The sequence below is a fragment of the Natrix helvetica genome (genome assembly GCF_964273705.1).
Source record: "Natrix helvetica genome assembly, chromosome: 1".
Classification (NCBI taxonomy): domain Eukaryota; kingdom Metazoa; phylum Chordata; class Lepidosauria; order Squamata; family Natricidae; genus Natrix; species Natrix helvetica.
Genome location: NC_138548.1, coordinates 145,157,575 through 145,177,254, shown reverse-complemented (window position 1 = coordinate 145,177,254; position 19,680 = coordinate 145,157,575). Strand labels below are relative to the sequence as shown.

The window sequence follows — 19,680 nt, the reverse complement described above, 5'->3', positions numbered from 1 at the left end:
GCTGCTGCGTATTGCCAGGGCAGTGTCAAAAACTGTCATGTCTATCCTTCTGAAATGTAGTAATTTATCCACTAGAAACCAAACCAAACACATTGTTAAGATGTCAAACAAAGCAATTTGTGTTCTTGAAGAGAGGAATGGGCGTTGAGCAAAGAATTCAAGAAACTGTTATAACTTTCTTTAAGTACTATGGGAAATACGGAGATGGGAGGGACAAAGCCTAGTTCCCTATATCCTAGAAGAGAGCAACTGAGCTCAAAAGACAAATATAGGAAGGTAGCATCCTCAGATCATCAGCCTCATTGTCCAAAAGCTCACGGACTGAGAGACACAGGGAATCCAAAGAAATCCCTAACTCTTCATCTATCTCTCACAATCTTTTGTAGTCAGCAGGCTGTAAAGTGCTCTGAAATCAGTACAATTGAAGCCTCTCTTCCAATATCCATTTCTGGAAAGTCAATTTATCTGAACCTATTTATCTGAAGGTTGACAGATTTGATTTTATCACAATGGCAAATATGCTTGAAAAATGTCATCTAAATAAACATCCATTGACCATAAGATAGACAAACTGGCATGCATGCATGCAAACAGACAGACAGCATGGAATCCTGACATTATACAAAGCATTGGGCAGTCTGGAAACTACTATGCAAATGTATTAAAAGTTAGGACAGGAGAAAATATTTGCTCTCAAGTATATTTTAGCATATTTGCTCCTTCAGCAGTGTTTTGTGCTTGCTACTATTCTGTTATGAGGGCGGGGTCAGCACTTTATCCCATAAAACTAATTAAAAACAATAAAATGATTTTTTTCCCTGGGAAAGTGTTCTCAATGCTTTTAGCAGCTTTTTTTACCTAGCACTGAGCAATTTCTATGTAGAAAATATACCATAATGGAAATAATGGTTGTTATGTGTAAGTTGCATCATTCTTAACTTCTATTTTACAGAGAAACTATCAAACATCTTTACCTGAATCATTCTGTAGTTTCCACAAATTTTGTGCTTGTAGTATGTTGAAATGAAGCAATTTGTACTTTCTTGGAGCACTATTAAACAAGTGACTTGTAAACATCAAAAAGACAACAGGAACCATCTCCATATTGTTGTAGTCAGGATTGAAAGTGGGGTTACCTTTTCAAATACCTAATTATCCTTTCAATAAAGTAAGGCAACAATGTCCAAGACTTTTAAGCTCTAAAAATATGGTGACATGGTAGATATGACAGTTTTGAATTACACCATGCAGTTTAGGAATAATTTTGCTATTCTACTATTAATGCCAGAAAATTAGAAAAAAAAAGTTTCATTTTTCTCTTGTAAGTCACTAAAAGCAATAACATGTAATTATTTGTCTGGATGTCTGATTTTTACTGCCGAAAGAATTATTAGAAGTCTTAGGATAATAATAAACGTCTTTCAAAGAATACAAAATATCTTGATGAAATTACAGCATGTATAATTTTCTTTATAATCCCCCAAGTCTCTTGAATATGGAGGGAGGAAAATCAGCAGAAATGGATTAGGAAACATCTAGAAAATGAGAATTATCACAGAGCTGTGTGCCTATAAATTACCATGCTCTCATCACATTCATTATGTTTCATGACTCCCATTAATAACAGGTCATAGAATTCCTTTTATATAAATGAACAAACAGATGGAGGTAGGGGAAACCCAACATGTAAGAAACTCACCAAAATATGCAAAAAAAAAGGTGTTAAAAGTTTTTTTTAATTATCTTTCCAGCCTTCTTTAGTTATATTAGAGTTTTCTCTTAATTCATTTATATTGGGCCAAATAATACCATCTGAGGGACTGCCTCTCCCAAATTATATCAGCCCATACTATCAGAACTTACAGAGCCATGGCACCATCAACTATTGATCCATATTTTGTGGTCCCTGGAAATATGCCTTCTCTGTTGTAGCACCCACCTTGTAAGAACCATGGTGGCACAGTGGTTAAATTGCAGTATTCCAGGTTAACTATGTCCACAGCCAGACATTTGATTTTGATTGGCTCATAGTGGACAGCCTTCCATCCTTCCATCTTTGGTAAAATGAGGACCCAGATTGTTGGGGGCAATAGGCTGACTCTGTAAACTTCTTAGAGAGGGCTGTAAAGCACTGTGAAGCGGTATATAAGTCTAAGTGCTATTGCTATTGAATATTCTTCCTCCCAAAATTAGATTGCCCCAATCCCTTTTCTAAAAGGTTTTCAAGACCTGGTTATTTGATCAGAATGGATACATCTCGATGGCTTGTCTCAATGGCTCCATTGTTGAAGGGGACATTTTTACTCTCTCTCCATTAATGCTTCTATTTAAGATGATATTTTGGGAATTTTAGGATATTGATTATTATGTTTATTGTATCTGTATTTGCTGTGTATATATTTTTTGGGTTATTTATTATTGTATACAATTGAGAGTTGCCTTTGGTGAAATGGGCAGCTACATAAATTGGATAAATATTTAAATTAATACATAAAAAGTGTGGTAAAATATTTGAAGAAATATTATGATTTCAAGTTATCCATCCAGTAATTCTCTTCGGTTTAGTTTTATTGTAGCTAAATTCCAGTAATAATAGATACTTTATATGTGGTTGCTTCTCAAATGATAGTTTTCTAATTCCTTAGTTTACCACAAGTTAATTTATCCTTATTATTTTCGGCTTCCCATCTGTGTCTGCCATCCAAGTATGTGAATTTCGACTTTCATAATTTTCAGGAATGGGCAGGCTAGCTACAAAATAGTCCCCACATCTGGGAAGAATCCAAGTTGGGGAATATGGATCATTGTGCTATGATCAATTGTATCATCATCTCCTATCCAGATTATTGCATTGTTATTAAAGGCAATTGGAAATTTCCATTAGTTCAGAAATCGCTTGCTAGATATGTGGAACTATATTAAATGTCAAAATAAGTATTCTGCCTATTCATTAATTACTGTACTCAATTATGTTAGTGGCTTGTATTTTTTAAAAAAAACTTGAGTAACCCAAATATCTGTAGGAGAACCTCCCCTCTCAACTTTTCCAAGGATTGCAATCTATCAGTAGCCTATTTTCTAAGAATTGTTAATTCATGCAATGGGGAGGGGGGTGATTGTGTGTATATGTCTGTGTGTTTGGCGGGGTGGAATCTTCTCCAAGGAAATTTAGGTATAAAACTTTTCAGATCAAGTTACTGGTATAGGTGGTTCTCATTTAGAGACTCCCTAGTGACTGTTTGCAATTATACAGTGATAAAAAAAAAGGAAAGTTATGCCAATCCTTTCATTGGTGTAGTCTGTTAAGAAAAGGAAAGGTGAAGTAAGAAGCACGGTTGTGGTTTCACTTTGTGACCACTTGAAAACCAAGTTGTTGATCTCAGTTATGGGTGTTAAACAAGGGTTGCAGTACCTGTATTAGATCAGGCATTTTAAAGTAACAAAGCTATCATTAAACATATTTTTTATGTTAATAGGGTAGGATATTTTCTATTAAGAGTTTGACTCTGCATTTTATTGTTAGTATAGTACAGGGGTGGGGAACTGTGGCTCTTTTGCGACTTGTGGACGTCAACTCCCAGAATTCCTGAGGCAGCTATGTTGGTTCTGGAATTCTGGGAGTTGAAGTCCACAAGTCGCAAAAGAGCCACAGTTCCCCACCCCTGGTATAGTAGATAAGGGATAAAGCTAGAAACCAGAGGCTGTGAGTCCTAGTCCTGTTTTAGGCATAAACTCAGCTGGGTGACCAGTCACTCTTTCTCAGCCCTAAGAAGCAGGCAATGGCAAACAATCTCTGAAAAATATTGCCAAGAAAATTGCAGTGACTTGTCCAGATAGCAATGGCACTTAGACTTATATGCTGCTTCACAGTGCTTCACAACCCTCTCTAAGCAGTTTACAGAGTCAGCCTATTTCCCTCAACAATCTGGGTTCTCAGTTTACACCCCTGGGAAGGATGGAAGCCTGAGTCAACCTTGAGCCAAGTGAGATTCGATCTGCCAAATTGCAGGCATCCAGCAGTCAGCAGAGTAACCTGCAGTACTGCATTTTAACCACTACACCACCGCAGCTGTATTGTTGCCAGAAGTTGCCAGAAGTGAAGTCTGACTTGAAGGCTGCTGTGTTTTTGTTACTGCCATTTTTAATTGTCATAGAACAACTTGTTAGAAAGCATCTTAAGCGAAAATAGTTTAACCAGAATTTTTCTAAAGTTTTGACAACTTTAAGATGCGTTGGCTTCAACTCCTAGAATTCCCTAGCAAGGGTCAAGACTTCATATATTTCTCAGCCAACTGGTCAAAAGGTCCTTATCTTCCGGTGATTTCACTTGCCACTTTTGTAACTTACCAGTATCAGGTTTTTTAAAAAATCAGTTTTTTGCCTCTTTATAGTACAGTGCTATAAAAACAACAACACAGCTTAATATAAAAGAAGTAAACCACTGCATATAGCAAGCCTTTTGGGACTCACTGACTCCATGATCTATCATACCACACTGAATGCTGATACAAATTCACAAAAAACTAGAGCAAATTGCCATAAGCAGGAGTTTCTGAATAAAATCTCCACTTCTTATTTAGACTCAGTGATAGTTCAACATTAATGGCATTTTTTTAAAAAACATTTTTTCCCAGGGCTTACTGCATAATATGTTCATATATAATTGATTTTAAGTCATTTATTTAGTAAGTGTATCCAAATATTTTAGTCTCTAGAGATACTGCAGTAGAAACTAGACCCAGCTTCCTTGAAAATATGAACTTGAAGTGAATTAACAGCTATTAATCTTAAACCATCACTAAATCTAGTAATATTTGAAACTATGTTTAAGCATGCTAGTAGGCAAGAGAATATTAAAAATGTATTTTCAATAAAATCATGTTTTCTATCAGAGCTTGGAAAACATATCAGGAGAAATGGAGGTGACAAATGTCTAGAAATGTGATTATAATATTTTGTTACCTTTATTCTGTAACTAGCGATCACCAATGTAGAGTCAGCTGAACAGTTCTTGATTTGCACTGAATTCTTTTCTAATCAAAATTATTTGTTTTTTAAATGTTTTTATTGTTTTAAATAAACAAAAACACCCAAAAAAAGAATCATCCTTCATTACATCCTGTCAAAAGCGTGTCGATTGGTTACAAACAGTTTTCATGTGTTTCTATCATAATTGTTACATATATTCCCTTCCCATTGAATAGTACTTTTTACATAAAAAATCTTCATGTATTTTACTGTCAATACACCACCATTCTCATTTAGCTTAAATTATTTAAACATGCTTTTATCTGATATCATTTGCATTCAAAAACACAACCACCTACTGGCATTCATTGGCAATCTCAACAAACCTCCTGTAACATTACATCTTATAACATATTCTAAAAGAAAAAAAATCAATTAATAAAATATCTAAGCATTCCTCCCACTTTTCCTATCCCAATTCACCATTTAAAGCTTTTATACAATTGCTTTTACCAATGCCAACACATATAAATATCATTAAACATTATCTGTTAACATTTCTTTGGTTATTATTGTAACTAATTAAGAATTATTTATTATGTATATCACATCTCCTCTCATCCGGCCCAAGAAGACTTACATTTTTATACGTAATAAACAAGGATTTGTTAATAAGATTTATGTCTTTTTCCCAGGTCCCAATTTGCAATTTATATCCAGATGGCTTTTACTAGTCAAAATCATTATTTCATTACTATTATCATTATTATTATAGGTAACTAAGGATTAGTTACTGTTTATGTCACCTCTCCTCTCGTTAGACCCACAAAAAAATTACTTCTTTATAACAAAATCTAAACAAAGTTTATTGTTAACATTCATTTTAAAAAAAATTCCCCCAGGGCTCAATTTGCTATTTATATCCAAGTTGTTTTAACTATTAGAGTTATTATTTCATTGTTATTGTCATAATGTATTACTTTTTAACAAATAAACATTTAAAAATAATCTTAAAAAACTATAAAATATTAAGGTTCCTATCCATTAATCACCAAAATTAATTAAATTTTTTATCATCACATTCATTATCAGCCTGTATCTTTCCAGTAAAAAAAGAATCTTGTCTCTTTTGCCAGTTGTGTCAATCTTCTTATTAATTCTTTTATAAGGTTTTTATAAACTTCTCGCCGCACTTTTTTGCTTGAAAGATCTCTCAAAAAACCTCATTGCCCTTGAACTGGTATTAAAATTAGCATGTCTTTGATTAAACATATTTCTGAAACAGTTTCTCTTCTTAGTTTCATCATCATCACTTTTTCCCCCCTCTGTGTCTTGAAGAAAGGAATATAGCTCCTGCATATCAAATTCACTTTTCCATATTCCCTTCTTTCCATTTTCACCTAGGTTTGCTCCATCATTAAATTCATCTGTTATCTTATCCTTATCTTCTTCATCTTCATTCATTTCTTTATTTTTTGGGACTCCAACTCTATTCAATTCTTCTCCTATTTATCTCAAGCTTATGGAAAACAATCTTTAAAAGTATTTAATGAAAATTAATGAGAAGTAGTAAGAAGAATTATTAGAATAAAAAAAAAAAAGGTTTTAGTTCCAGCCAACAGATAAGGCAACAGAAAATAGGAGGGGAAAAAAACAGTTTGTTCACTTACGAAGAGAAACAAAAAAAAAATGTTACAGTCACTTCAATCCACAAAACATCATAAATGGGGGGAAAAAAGAAATAAAAAATTTCCAAGGCAGTCCAATACAGATAAATTCCACCTCTTTATTCTTTGCTTAAAGGACTAATTTATCTTTTTAAAAAAATCCCTTTGGGCAATCATTCTCAAGGAAAAAAGCCTCACCAGATGGACTCACTTTCAGCTGCCTTCTTTCCAGAGCCATCTCTGACTTTGTCAGCATGGGGCTGTCTGTTTATCGCCAGCTTGGAGCGCTTCCCTTGGGTCACTCAGGGACTTTGCGATGTCCCTGAGACCAACAAGGCTTTGTCTCCCTGTTCACTGTCTCTTCGGGACGGCTTAGACCGTGTGGCAATAAAAGTATCAATGGCAGTCTCGGACAGTCGAGACCGCACGTTGTCACATCGTGACGTTGGCTCTTCACTCTAATCAAAATTATTTGTGTTGGGACAAGCATGTAAATCAGTGGTTCTCAACCTTCCTAATGCCGCAACCCTTTAATACAGTTCCTCATGTTGTGGTGACCCCCAACCATAAAATTATTTTATATTTTCTGTATTTTTTTGAAAATATGTGTTTTCCAAAGGTCTTAGGCTACCCCTGTGAAAGGGTCATTCAACCCCCAAAGGGGTCCCAACCCACAGGTTGAGAACCACTGATGTAAAACATGCAGACAAGTTAGTGCAACTTGTACTAGTTTTCCAGCAATAATTTTTTAGACTGTTGATGATACCTCACTGTTTCCTAAATATAAATGTGACTGTTTGGTTCCTGTCAGATATTTTTTAAGCCTGACTGATTCTGTTTTGTCATTTGGACATTGAACAAAAGTAAATGAATGGAAGATTTGCTTTGCAAGTTAACAAGGCAGTGTGTTGTCTTGTCATACTGTTATGTCCTAATTACCTGATGTATACACATTTACAAATGTACGCTTACATAAATCGAACCTTTCCAAACTAAAATATGTTGGTCTGTTCTTGTTTCTGGTTTAAAAAGTGGCATTAATTAAATGTCTTGTTGCCACTTGGGTTGTAAAATTTGATGCAATCTTGTATCATTTTGTGATAGCTTTTCATTGCATTTTTTGATAGCTTTCCAGTCCAATTATCATCCAAAAAGAAGTCCGTAATATATAAATTTCTTTATTCTCTGCAGTGCAAGGGTCTTAATAACTGTATTATGAAAAAAAATCTTTCCCTAATTAGATGAAGAATTGGAGGACTTTTATTTTTGACAAAAAGTAAGATGAAATATGTTACATTCTAATTATAGAATTATTGTTGAATTAGTGTGGAGAAAGTAATAGAGAAATGATTTCCCACTTTCTTATTCCTTTCAATAATCAAGTCAAGAGATTAATGCCAACAGCCCAAATAGAACCATTGAGAACTAGGAAAGAGGATTCAGCAAGCCTGGCAGAAATTGAGGTATTCATACACAATTTCTTTCAATACTAATTGTCTTCTTTTCCCCAAACTCTAATTAACAGCAGATTATAGAGGACTTGGCTTCTAGCCATATAACATTGAGTGTGTCTGTTTGGAGGAAATATTTATTTATTTACCTAATAGGTTCTGAGACTGCACAACTTGTTCATGATTTTGGAGCAACTTATAAATAAAAAGAGGGGGGGAGCATAAACAAATGTTTGTCACAAATGAGCAGAAGAACATTACACCAGCTGTAGATCACTTGTAAGCAAATAGGGTTCCATCATCATTTTATTGCTGGAGGAACAACCAGGTCTCTAACAACTTCCTAAACGTTATAAGGGTTGGCAGCAGAGGTGGTATTCAGCAAGTTCTGACCCATTCTGGAGAACCGGTAGCGGAAATTTTGAGTAGTTCAGAGAACCGGTAAATATCACATCTGACTGGTCCTGCCCCATCTATTCTCTGCTCCTGAGTCCCAGCTGATCAGGAGGAAATGGGGATTTTGCAGCAATGGTCCCCTGAAGTGGAGAGGGAATGAAGATTTTACAGTATCCTTCCCTTGCCACACCCACCAAGCCACACCCACAGAACCAGTAGTAAACAAAATTGAATCCCACCACTGGTTGGCACTATACACTTTGTGTCACTCCTAGCTAGGACAATATATTCTTTGTGCACAATCCCAGCATTCTTTTTTTATCCTCAGGAAAATTCTGTCACCATGAAAAGACAGCATGGTAAGACTTGTGGGGTTTAACATGGGAATAGAACATTTATTAATTTTTTTACCAATACTGAAGGAAATAATGAAGGTGGACTCAGCTTCTTTATATATATAAACCTGCTGGTGTTTGCAGTATTGAATGGTTTTTTTTTTCTTGTGGATCACAGGACAAATTTACAAAAGTAGCTAAGGTGAATTGATTCTACTTGGAATAAACAAAATACTGAAATAATCAGTATTTAACAAAGGGGGCATATATTGCCTTCCACTGAGGGCACGTATACTGCATGAGTCAGAAAGGGGGCTGTGAAAATATCTACAAACCCCTCACATCCTGGACATATTTTGTTTTCAACTTCTACCCTCAAAATCATGCTATAAGGCACTGTATACCAGAACAACTAGACACGACACAAGGACAGTTTTTTCCCTAGCCATCACTCTGCTAAACAACTAATTCCTTCAACATTGTCAACTATTTAGTAAGGCTGTAGCAATAGCACTCAGACTTAGATACCGCTTTACAGTGCTTTGTAGCCCTCTCTAAGCAGTTTACAGAATCAGCATATCGCCCCCAACAATTTGGGTCCTCATTTTACCCATTTTCGAAGGATGGAAGGCTGAGTCAACCTTGAGCCTGGTGAGATTTGAACTGCCAAATTGCAAGCAGCCAGCAGGTGGCAGAAGTAGCCTGCAGTACTGCACTCTAACCACTAATGTGGCTCATAGAATTAGTATTCTTATTATTATTATTATTCTCATCTTTCCTTTTACCTACTCTATCTCCTTTTCTACTTATGAGTATAACTTTGTTGCTTGTATCTTTACGATTTATATTGGTTTTTTTTTTAGTTTCCTAGTATGATTTATGTTGATTGCTTATTTAGTATTCTATGACTATCACTAAGTGAATTATCTTATGATTTATGATGAATGTATTTTATAATGACTGATCATGATTTCTCACATAGCTTTTATGCATACTGAGAGCTTATGCACCGAAGACAAATACCTTGCGTGTCCAATCACACTTGGCCAATAAAGAATTTTATTTTATTTTATTTTATTTTATTCTATTCTTTCTATTCTATTCTAATATGAATATAGGAGACTGGTTATCATGGTATAGTAAAAAAATGTGAATTTATATTCTTTTGAAAAAGTTTTATTTGTGACTTATGAACTATATTACTTGCTAAGGAAACTAGGCTATATATTATCAATAATATAATATCATTTTCTTTTCTGAAAGTTAGACATATTATGATTACAAAGTAAAATTTAAAAATAATTCTTGCAAAATATATTTCACTTTTCTCTTTTATTCAGAATTGATCAAAGTTTACGAAAACATAGGGGAATTAAACCAGGAACTGCTGAAGCTAATTATAATTGCTTAGGTTTAAACAGGATTTATTTACATATTCAGAGAGTAGCAGATTAAGTGAGAATAAATCCGAACACTGGTAAGGCAAAGAAATACAGTATTTCAGGATTATGACCTATACTTAATCCTCTTCCAGCAAACAGAAGACAAGTAGATTTATCTATTATAGTAAGAAAATGCTAGGCTGCTATTTTGTTTCGTTTATGCTTTTAGCCTCCAGCATCAGCAACACACCATGCTTTTGTGCAATTTGTTTTGTTTTATTAGCTATCTGTGACAGTGGAATAGTAATTAGTACAAGTGCCGAGGCAGACAGAGTGCTGAAGGTAGAGCAGTATGGCATAAACACCCCCTCCCCACTTTTAAAAGTACAGCAGCCATCTGAAATGTGAGTTAATGTGAAACTAGATTACATAGAAGCAATTGCTCATATGGGTGGCAGGAACCATTGTTCTAATGCTGCAGTAACTTTGCCATCTGCTAGCATTTTCCCAGTTTATATATTTGAAGATCTGAAATCACATGATCTAGAAGAAAACCGAGAATTATTACTTAACTGGCTGGTTTCACTTCAGCTTATCAAGCTGTGCAGACTGTCATATGTGTTTATATGTTAAGATTGGTAATTTATTCTATTGTTTGAACCCAGCCACCCATGGCTTTTTACAAACCACATCTAAGCAAACTGGGGTTTTTCACAACATGTGGATTCATTCGAGTTTTCACTGGTTAATGTTAGAATCTGAAAATTGGAATACTTCAGATGCCATGATTGTTCTAAGCAGCACAGGAATGGTTATGTGGTTAATCTGTTGCTGCTTCCCCATTTATTAGAATTATTTTGGTGTAACTGTGGTTTTTTTTTGTATGTGAGAAATATTGATAGAAAGCTTGATCCTGCATGCCTCCATTCTCTGATACATTTAGGAGAATGTGTGTGCATTTTAATGGGTTATCAAATCAAATTCACATTTCTTTCCCCCACTCTGACTGCCAATTCCCAGAACTGATTTGAAAATGAGCCAGAGGGTCATTCATTTTATGGAAACACTGTTTGTATTTGCAGTCATTGCCAAGTAGGCAGACTTAGCTCGTGCCCAGGACACCCAACCTCTAGCCTCACATATATTATTATGAATGACATGGATGAAGAATTACAGAGCTTCTGAATGACTTTCTCTAAAGTCATCTCATTGCTTTTCCAGTCTCCTAAAGATATGCATGGGACAAGGGAGGGAAAGGTGACAGTTTATTCTACATTAGAAGCGAATATCTTATTTATACAGTGAATAGTTACCCTAGTTACTATCGTTCAAAATTTATAATTTATAATAGTTCAAAATCTAAGGGACTGATTTAGACAAAACTCAGCAACACTTTTCCATGTAGCTGTTGGTAAAAATAGGGTCAGCAACATGATTGCCAACATTCAAGGATGGATATGGCACAAGAAGAAGAAAAATAGGTGCACTAATTATGGCTGTTTAATGAGGCAAAGTAAAATGCAGAGGAATTTTAATGGAATTTTTTAAAAAAATGTTTGGAAGAGGGTGAAAAGGGCTAAGCAAGAAGCTTTTAGCAGTGGATGTGGGTAAAGTAATTTTGAATGACAGTGGAATGGGGGGGGCTTGCTTTGGAGGATCTTACAGGTCTGCTGCTTTGGGATATGAATGGGTAGGTCCTGTTTTATGCAGGCTCAGTTATGGTGTTGACTGAGAAGCCAAATGTTCTGCAACAATTGTGAGATAGATTTATGATGCAATGAGGTATAGAGATCTGAAAATTAATGTATTAATAACCAAGATAGATGAATTTGAGATGGACCAAAACTGTAGGTTATAAACAAATAAGAGGGAATTTGTTGTAGTGGTAAAGGTGCTGGCTTAGAAACCAGGAGATGGTGACTTCTAGTCCTGCCTTAGCCATGAAAGCCTGCTGGGTGACATGCTCTCTGTGAATGTTTACTAAAAGGGAAATAGGAGGAGCAATTTTAAGACATCAAATACAAGCAGAAATGTAATGTATGTGATAATCAAGTGCAGCTATTTTTTTTTACTAAGTCTGCATTAAAAAAGAGAAAGAAATATAAAAAAGAAGAGGGAACAGATTGAGAATACTAAGAAATCAATCATATGGCAAGTTTAAGAACAAAAGGAAATTTATACATACACAGTATATTAGTATATGGATGTGGTAGAAGATGATTTACAAGATGATTTACAAATGTGGTATGGATGATTTACATGGATAGAAAAGTATGGAAAGGTGTGCAGGTTGATAGTGATATAAATTAAATGTAACTAGGTTTCCCTTTTACACATTTCATGTTTTTAGCTTCATTTACGTATGGCTAGCTTATTATGAGGTAACTTACAGAATACATCCAAAATCTGGGCTCCATGACTCCTGTCCTACTGAAACTTGGAAAATTTTATAAAACATTTGATGACATAAAAATGATCATAAAACAGTTTATGACATAAAACAAAATGTCATAAAGTATTTTCCTATACTGATATTTGGGCTGCACAGTTCAACATGGGCCATTTTCAAGGGAGATGCATCCCTGAATGTATTTCCAATTTTTCCAATGGAAGCAGAACACTACAAGCTCTGTCATTGTTGAAGGCATTGAGGAATCTGATAAGGAAATACCTCTGAAAGGATGACCCAATAAATAAATCCAATAAGTCCAATAAACAAACAAACCCAACAGATCACAGGTTGTCTACTATATAATTATATTCAGATTTTTATTTTTAAAACAGGAATTTGAACAGTGTTCCTAGTACCCATTCCTTTTTACCTTCACATAGACAGCTATTTGAATTATACCAGATTGAGAGATTTGAGTACTAAATATCATAATTAAGTGGTCCAAATTTTGTATAATTCCCCAAAAGAGTGTAGCTTTCTTGTCCTCTTTGGTACATGGTAGAAGAAAAGCTAAGAACCTGTACAAAGCTTGGGCATTGTTTCAGAGGAGACTGGACAATATTATCTTTGAGGGAAGGGGGCTGCATAATTTTCTGTAGAAGACATAATACTTATCCGCTTTGGGAAAAGACACTCCCTTCCCCCATGACAATATGAAAACAATTATGCTTTCAGAATGGCTTATAGTGTCACACTGCTTATAATAGATGAATATGTATTTTCAATATGATATTCAAAGTAATTGAAAAAAAGAAAACATGAGTTGGGGGAATTTTAGATCAGTCGTACAGAGCTATTCAGCTTCTTCAAAAGCAAAACCCATTGAGATTAATTTATTTGCTCCTAAACATTAGGTATGGAATTGCATACATTTACTTGACTTGAATTATATGCATATATTGCTCGAAGAAATAGGGAAAACTGAAAGTTTAATTAAGTCACTTGACAAACAGAATAGCCATCAGATAAATTTGAATTTATTATGTATTTATATTTATGTATTGTTCCTCCTAACTCTCAGAGGTTTACAATATAACCAAATTAAAATCAGTTAAATCAGAACATGGCACTGAAAATTATAACCCACTTTGGTATCTGTTATCCAAACCTATTCCATCAAATAAAATTAAAGCTTTGCAGAAACATTATTTCCAAAACACCATTGAAGAAGGCATTGTCTTAGTCTCTGGGGACAAACTATGCTATAGGAATGGAGCCATGACAAAAAAAAGTCTTCTGTCTCCCCCAGACCAAATCTCATGTAAGGGGAACCCTATATTTCTGTACTGTGACACAGAAGACTATATGGAGAAAGCAGACCTGGACACTCGTGGGTACTGAAACACAAAGAGGCTTTATACATTAAAATCAACATTTTAAATTGTCCTGAGAAGCTAATTGGGAGCCAGTGCAGTGCCCACAATATTGATGGTATGTGGCTATAAAGCACAGGTGGGCAACTATGGCTCCTTTACTACTTGCAGACTTCAACTTCCAGAATTCCTGAGCCAGTATGTAAAGCAGCCATACTTGCCCACTCCTGCTATAAAGGCTCTCCTTTGTTGGCTAGAGGACTGCTATATATTACACAAATATAAGCTTCTTGATACTTCAAGGGCAGCCCCTTGTATAATGCAGTGTTATTTTGTCAAAACATGAGGATTTTGATGGGCATTCAGACAGGGATATTCTAAGCAATAGTTCTTACTCTCCCTGCTTTATTGAAATATATTTTGATAACCAAGAAAAAAGAAAATGTATGTGTTTTATGAGGGAACACGTTTTCTACTTATTAGTTTTCCAACTGATATTCTATTTAAATTAATGATATCTTAATTATTGCAGAATAATGTTAGCTTTATTCCAGTCCCATTTTTTTATCCCAATGTTTCTTTCTTACTTTTTTCCTTAAGTGCAATATATTTCTACTATAGAATTTAAAAGGTAGATTCAAAAGAATGTTTCAGTACTATTACGAAGATCAAAAATATTTTATCATAACCGTTGTTTTGCATTGATGAAGTTTAGATTAATTGGACTTCATTCCCCTTTTCTATGCCACAGAGATGAGTGAACTGACATTTCTGAGATTGGTAGGGGTTTTTCTACAGGTAGTGATGGTGAAATATAATATCTCCACTGCTGCCATTATCATAGAATAAATTACAGAAATATATCTTACGGAGATCAATATTTCATATGAGAGAAAACAATCTTTCATAGATGCCAGTGTTAGACCATTAAGATGAGATGATGGCTGAACTGATTTAGGAAATAAGTTTAACACTAGTAGTATTTAAACCTGCAAGACAAGAATATGCCTGCTACTGAAACTATAGAAGCTTCTCTGCGCTTTTCACATCACAGAATAGATCGATGATATTTCTTGTGTTCTAACTTTTCAAATGCAAAACTGTATGCATTTGAAGTTCATCAAAGTACTTGTCCGACATAATAGCTGTGTTGATTGGTGGCATCCCTGCCTCTCCCCACAATGCAATGGTGCTTTCTAGCCAACTTTATATTGTTGAGCCAGTGAAGTTCATCAGTTTTGCTCCTATTCCAAAGGAAATGCAATGAAGTTTCCCTTGCTGAATTCCTGCAAGGCCTGAGGCAGGTGGCTCCATAAGGGCTGGAACTGTTGCCTCAACCCTTCCCCAGTTCATAGGATGTAAAGGCAATATGCTATCCTGCTTCCATTCTGTCACTATTTTCTGCTCTGCTCTTTCCCCTATTCCAGGGGTGTCAAACTCGTGGCTCAGATGCGTCACATGCTGGCCATGCCCACCCCCGGTTTAGCAAAGGTGGGGGGGGGCAATCATGATATGTCACTTGATGAAAATGTGACATTTCAAGTTTGATACCAATGCTCTATCCTATCCTATCCTATCCCACTAACAGTTTAAAAAAAGAAAAGAAAAAGCAAGGGCCCTTTATACTTATTTGCTGGGATCTCAGTTTCTACAAAGAACACTGCAAAGCACCCTGCTTTTCATAATTAATTCATCTGGAACATGAGCAACACTGTCCTTGGCTTTGCCATACATTAAGTAACAAATTAGTGGGACACAGTGGCTCAGTGGCTAAGACACTGAGCTTGTCGATCAGAAAGGTTAGCAATTCAGTGGTTCGAATCCTTAGTGCCACGTAATGGTGTGAGCTCCCATTACTTGTCCCAGCTTCTGCCAACCTACCAGTTTGAAAGCATGTAAAACGGCAAGCAGAAAAATAGGGACCACCTTTGGTGGGAAGGTAACAATGTTCCATACACCTTCAGCATTTAATCATGACGGCCAGGTGACCACAGAGATGTCTTTGGACAGTGCTTGCTCTTCGGCTTTGAAACGGAGATGAGCACCACCCCCCTAGAGTCTAGCACATATGTGCAAGGGGAACCTTTACCTTTACCAAATAAATAACAAATTATTTATTTGATTTTTATCCAACCTTTATAATAACTCAAGTCAGTGAACACAGCTAATACTCCACCTACTTTCCTCACAGGTGTATAGCCTGATATCCACTAAACCAAACTGGACATATGTTATATTTATTTTATTTTATAAATTAGATTTATAATGCGGCTCTATTTTGAGAGAAAAGTATTCAAAGCAGCTTGTGGAATAAACACACAAAAAAACCATGGGCGTAAACTAAAAATAAATGCAGTAAAAAAAAAAAGCCCCAATAAATTAAAACACAAATATAAGCTCTTTAAAGTCCTGGCAGAAAAAATATATTAAAAGTAGAATGAGAATGGGTCAATTCCCAAGAGTGTACATTGCATAGCCTTGAACCAAGAGAAGAGGAAAATCCTCTTTCCCATGCTATATCTCTGGACAAATTCTCAGCAGCTTTCCTCAGAAGGATTTAATTGCTGGGTAACTATAGAATGCAAGGGAAAAGAAGAAAATATTGACTGATTTTCTGATTAGTTCTGATCTCATGAGTGAGTGATTATCCCAGAGATAATCTGTGCCAGAGAATTTCTTGACCCTAAATACAATGATGTACTCTCTAACTGATATAGCAGTAGAAAAAAATGTTTAGATTTATCAGTTTCTTACCATTAATGAGCAAACAAGGTGTTTGTAACTTAATTGGCTTAGAGCAATGTTCATATATAAACCACAGCTTATGCTTAACATGTTTTAGGAATTCAGCCAATAGTTTAATGGCCAATGTCCTTGTTTAAATTCTATATGACTTAGTGTGATGGATAAACCCAACCACCAATTAAAGTAGCCAAATCTTACACATTTGTATATTGGTCTTGGTTTCTCTGTGCTACCCCCCCACACACACACACAGAGGGAGGGAGGGAGAGAGGGAGAGAGGGAGAGAGACTTAAATAATAACCAACACAACCTTTTTCTTCTAATGCTATTATTTTTTTACTAAGCCCAGAAAATAATCTTATTAGTTTTCTAAGCAATATTTAAACATTTAGTCTCCAGAAAACAGACGCCTTTTCCTCTAGCACTAGAGCCACAATGGGATGGGCTTCCATTTACAAATGTAATTTAATCTCATGGGAAATTAATCTTGTTAAAATATTGTCAGGTTAATTGAAATTGATTTGTGATTTACTAAACACAGTATTTGCTAATCAAATATCAGGCTTAGAAGCTTTGGTGGTTTCAGAGATTCCTATTAGTTTTACACTAAATGTAATCAGCGAGTCAAATATATGGACAGATAAATGCACTGCTCTCTTTTTAAAATGGATAACACTCATCTGTCAATAATTTACCTTCCATAAGATGATACGCTTTGGGATAAATGAGTTAGTCATGAAGTCTGGATTACTTCTATGTGTTATTTGTCAATACCTCACATTTACTTTCCATCTGCTTAATTATTTCTCTAATGTGTTGCTTCAGGCTATTGGAAACTATCTTCACAAAGGCATACATGGATTATTATGTTCTTGATATCCTTGATAAAAGGGAGAAAAATAGGCATTTGATATCCCCCTCCCCAAATGAAGCATCATGGTCTGAAACGTGTTTTTTGTATATGTAACTAATTTTATTCTTCCTTCTTACTATTACTATTGTTCATTTAAAAAAATATTATTACCTGTATTTAATACTTACACTGCTCTTATTTATAGATAAAAGTTTTCCTTACAGTTATTAGATGAAGATGAAATTTCAGATAAAAGAGACTATTTGTAGCCCAAGGTTGAATGGTGGGGTCCTTTGTGCTCTCTGAACTTGGCAGTTTTCTTGCAGCCATTTCATTACCAAGCCAGGTAACACCATCAGTGCACAGGACATGATGCATCAATGATGATTTTGTCATCTAGTTTGGCAGTGAAATGTCTGCAAGAAAACCACCAAACTCAGAGAGTACCAAAGACCTCAATAAGCTGGAAGTGTCTGGATAAAGGATCAAATTCCTGTTTCACATATTTATACTTTTTATTATTATTATTTATTTTTTCAGCTTTTTAACAAAATCCAGCAACTAAGAATAGACAGATGTGTGAATGAAACCATTTTAGCTAATTAGTTCTATGTTGAAAAAAAAAAAACAACAACTTATGAACTTCAAATGTTTTAAAACAATGAGTAGTATATTAAAGACTAGAACATGTATAATGAGATAAACTTATGAATATATTCGTTAGTGTTCAGGTACTATAAGATATTGCTATGTTTTTCTATAATAAACTGAGAATGATTTTCTTCTGGATGCTAATGTGTAAGATGTTAACGTAAGTGAAAAACACAACTTTTCTGTTACAGATTGCATTTTATGTCCTTGTGGTTAAATGCACATAATTATTAAAATGTGTCTGAAATTTCTCGTTACAGAAAGCTCTTCTTTACAGACTATGGAAATGTGGCTAAAATTGAGAGGTGTGACATGGATGGCATGAACAGAACAAGGATAGTAATATCTAAAATAGAGCAACCGACTGCTCTTACACTTGACCTTGTCAGCAAATATGTGTATTGGGTAGATGACTATCTTGACTTTATAGGAGTGGTTGACTATCAAGGACGTAACAGGCAAATTATAATTGAAGGCCAACTGGTAAGTATCATAGGTATTTATTTTATAAATAATGTCATAAATAATGTGCCTAAAATCATTACCATCTGAAATGTATGCATTTGGGTATATTTGTGTGTGATGTATATGTTAGTTTGTGTATATTTAAGTGCAGGTGTTGTGTATATATGCTGTATATATGTGTGCATACACACACACACACACACTATATTTAGTATATAAATATATTGTATATGTGAATGCATGTACATATACACCCATATACACCTGCAAATGCATCAGCCTCTCCTCTCCCCTTCCCTCTTCAGGCTTGCCCCACAAAATCCTCTCCTCTCCCCTTCTCTCCTCAGGCTTGCCCCACAGAATCCTCTCCTCTCCCCTTCTCTCCCTCAACCTTGCCCACAGAAGCATCTCCAATCCTATTCCCCTTCTCTCCCTCAGGCTTGGCCCACAGAAGCCTCTCCTACCCTTCATTCTGATTATTTGCTATTATATCTTATCTATATTCACCATTACCCATTAATTATTGATCTTTTTTCTTGTATTACCATCTCCACTTCTTAAGTAATTGCTTCCAACTGCATTTAACTTCCGTGTATTTTTCTCTTGTTACATCAACTCTCACTTCATATGAGCAGAATAAGAAAAAGTATCCCACATTCACTTAGATCATTTGGATTTTTAGCCAACAATATTGACAAAAGTACTTGGACATTCACATTATTGCTCTTAAGCATCACATTCTAAAATTCCCATGCAGAACTATACACATATCTATACCCCTTAACCCACATAACTCTTGCATTAACACAAGCACTTCTTACACATTTGTTCATAAATACATGAAACAATGAAAGGGACAGTAGACATCCTTATTTGCTTCCTGCTCAATAGTGAAACATTCACTAAACATTTCATTTATTATTATGCATCCCTTTATTTCCACTTATACTGCTAGTTGCCAGCCATTCAGTAACTAAACTTCAATATCATAGTCACACAAAA

General features: G+C 35.2%; 1 protein-coding gene across 1 annotated transcript in view; it reads left to right on the top strand.

Annotated features, from left to right (window-relative positions):
• The window catches only part of LRP1B (LDL receptor related protein 1B), a gene marked incomplete at its 5' end in the record, with an annotated part of 698,113 nt that overhangs the window by 372,793 nt on the left and 305,640 nt on the right, over positions 1 to 19,680 (top strand). The window contains one exon of the mRNA XM_081955361.1: positions 18,474 to 18,696. Coding sequence (XP_081811487.1) covers positions 18,474 to 18,696 — 223 coding nt within the window. The remainder of the gene's footprint in view (positions 1 to 18,473; positions 18,697 to 19,680) is intronic.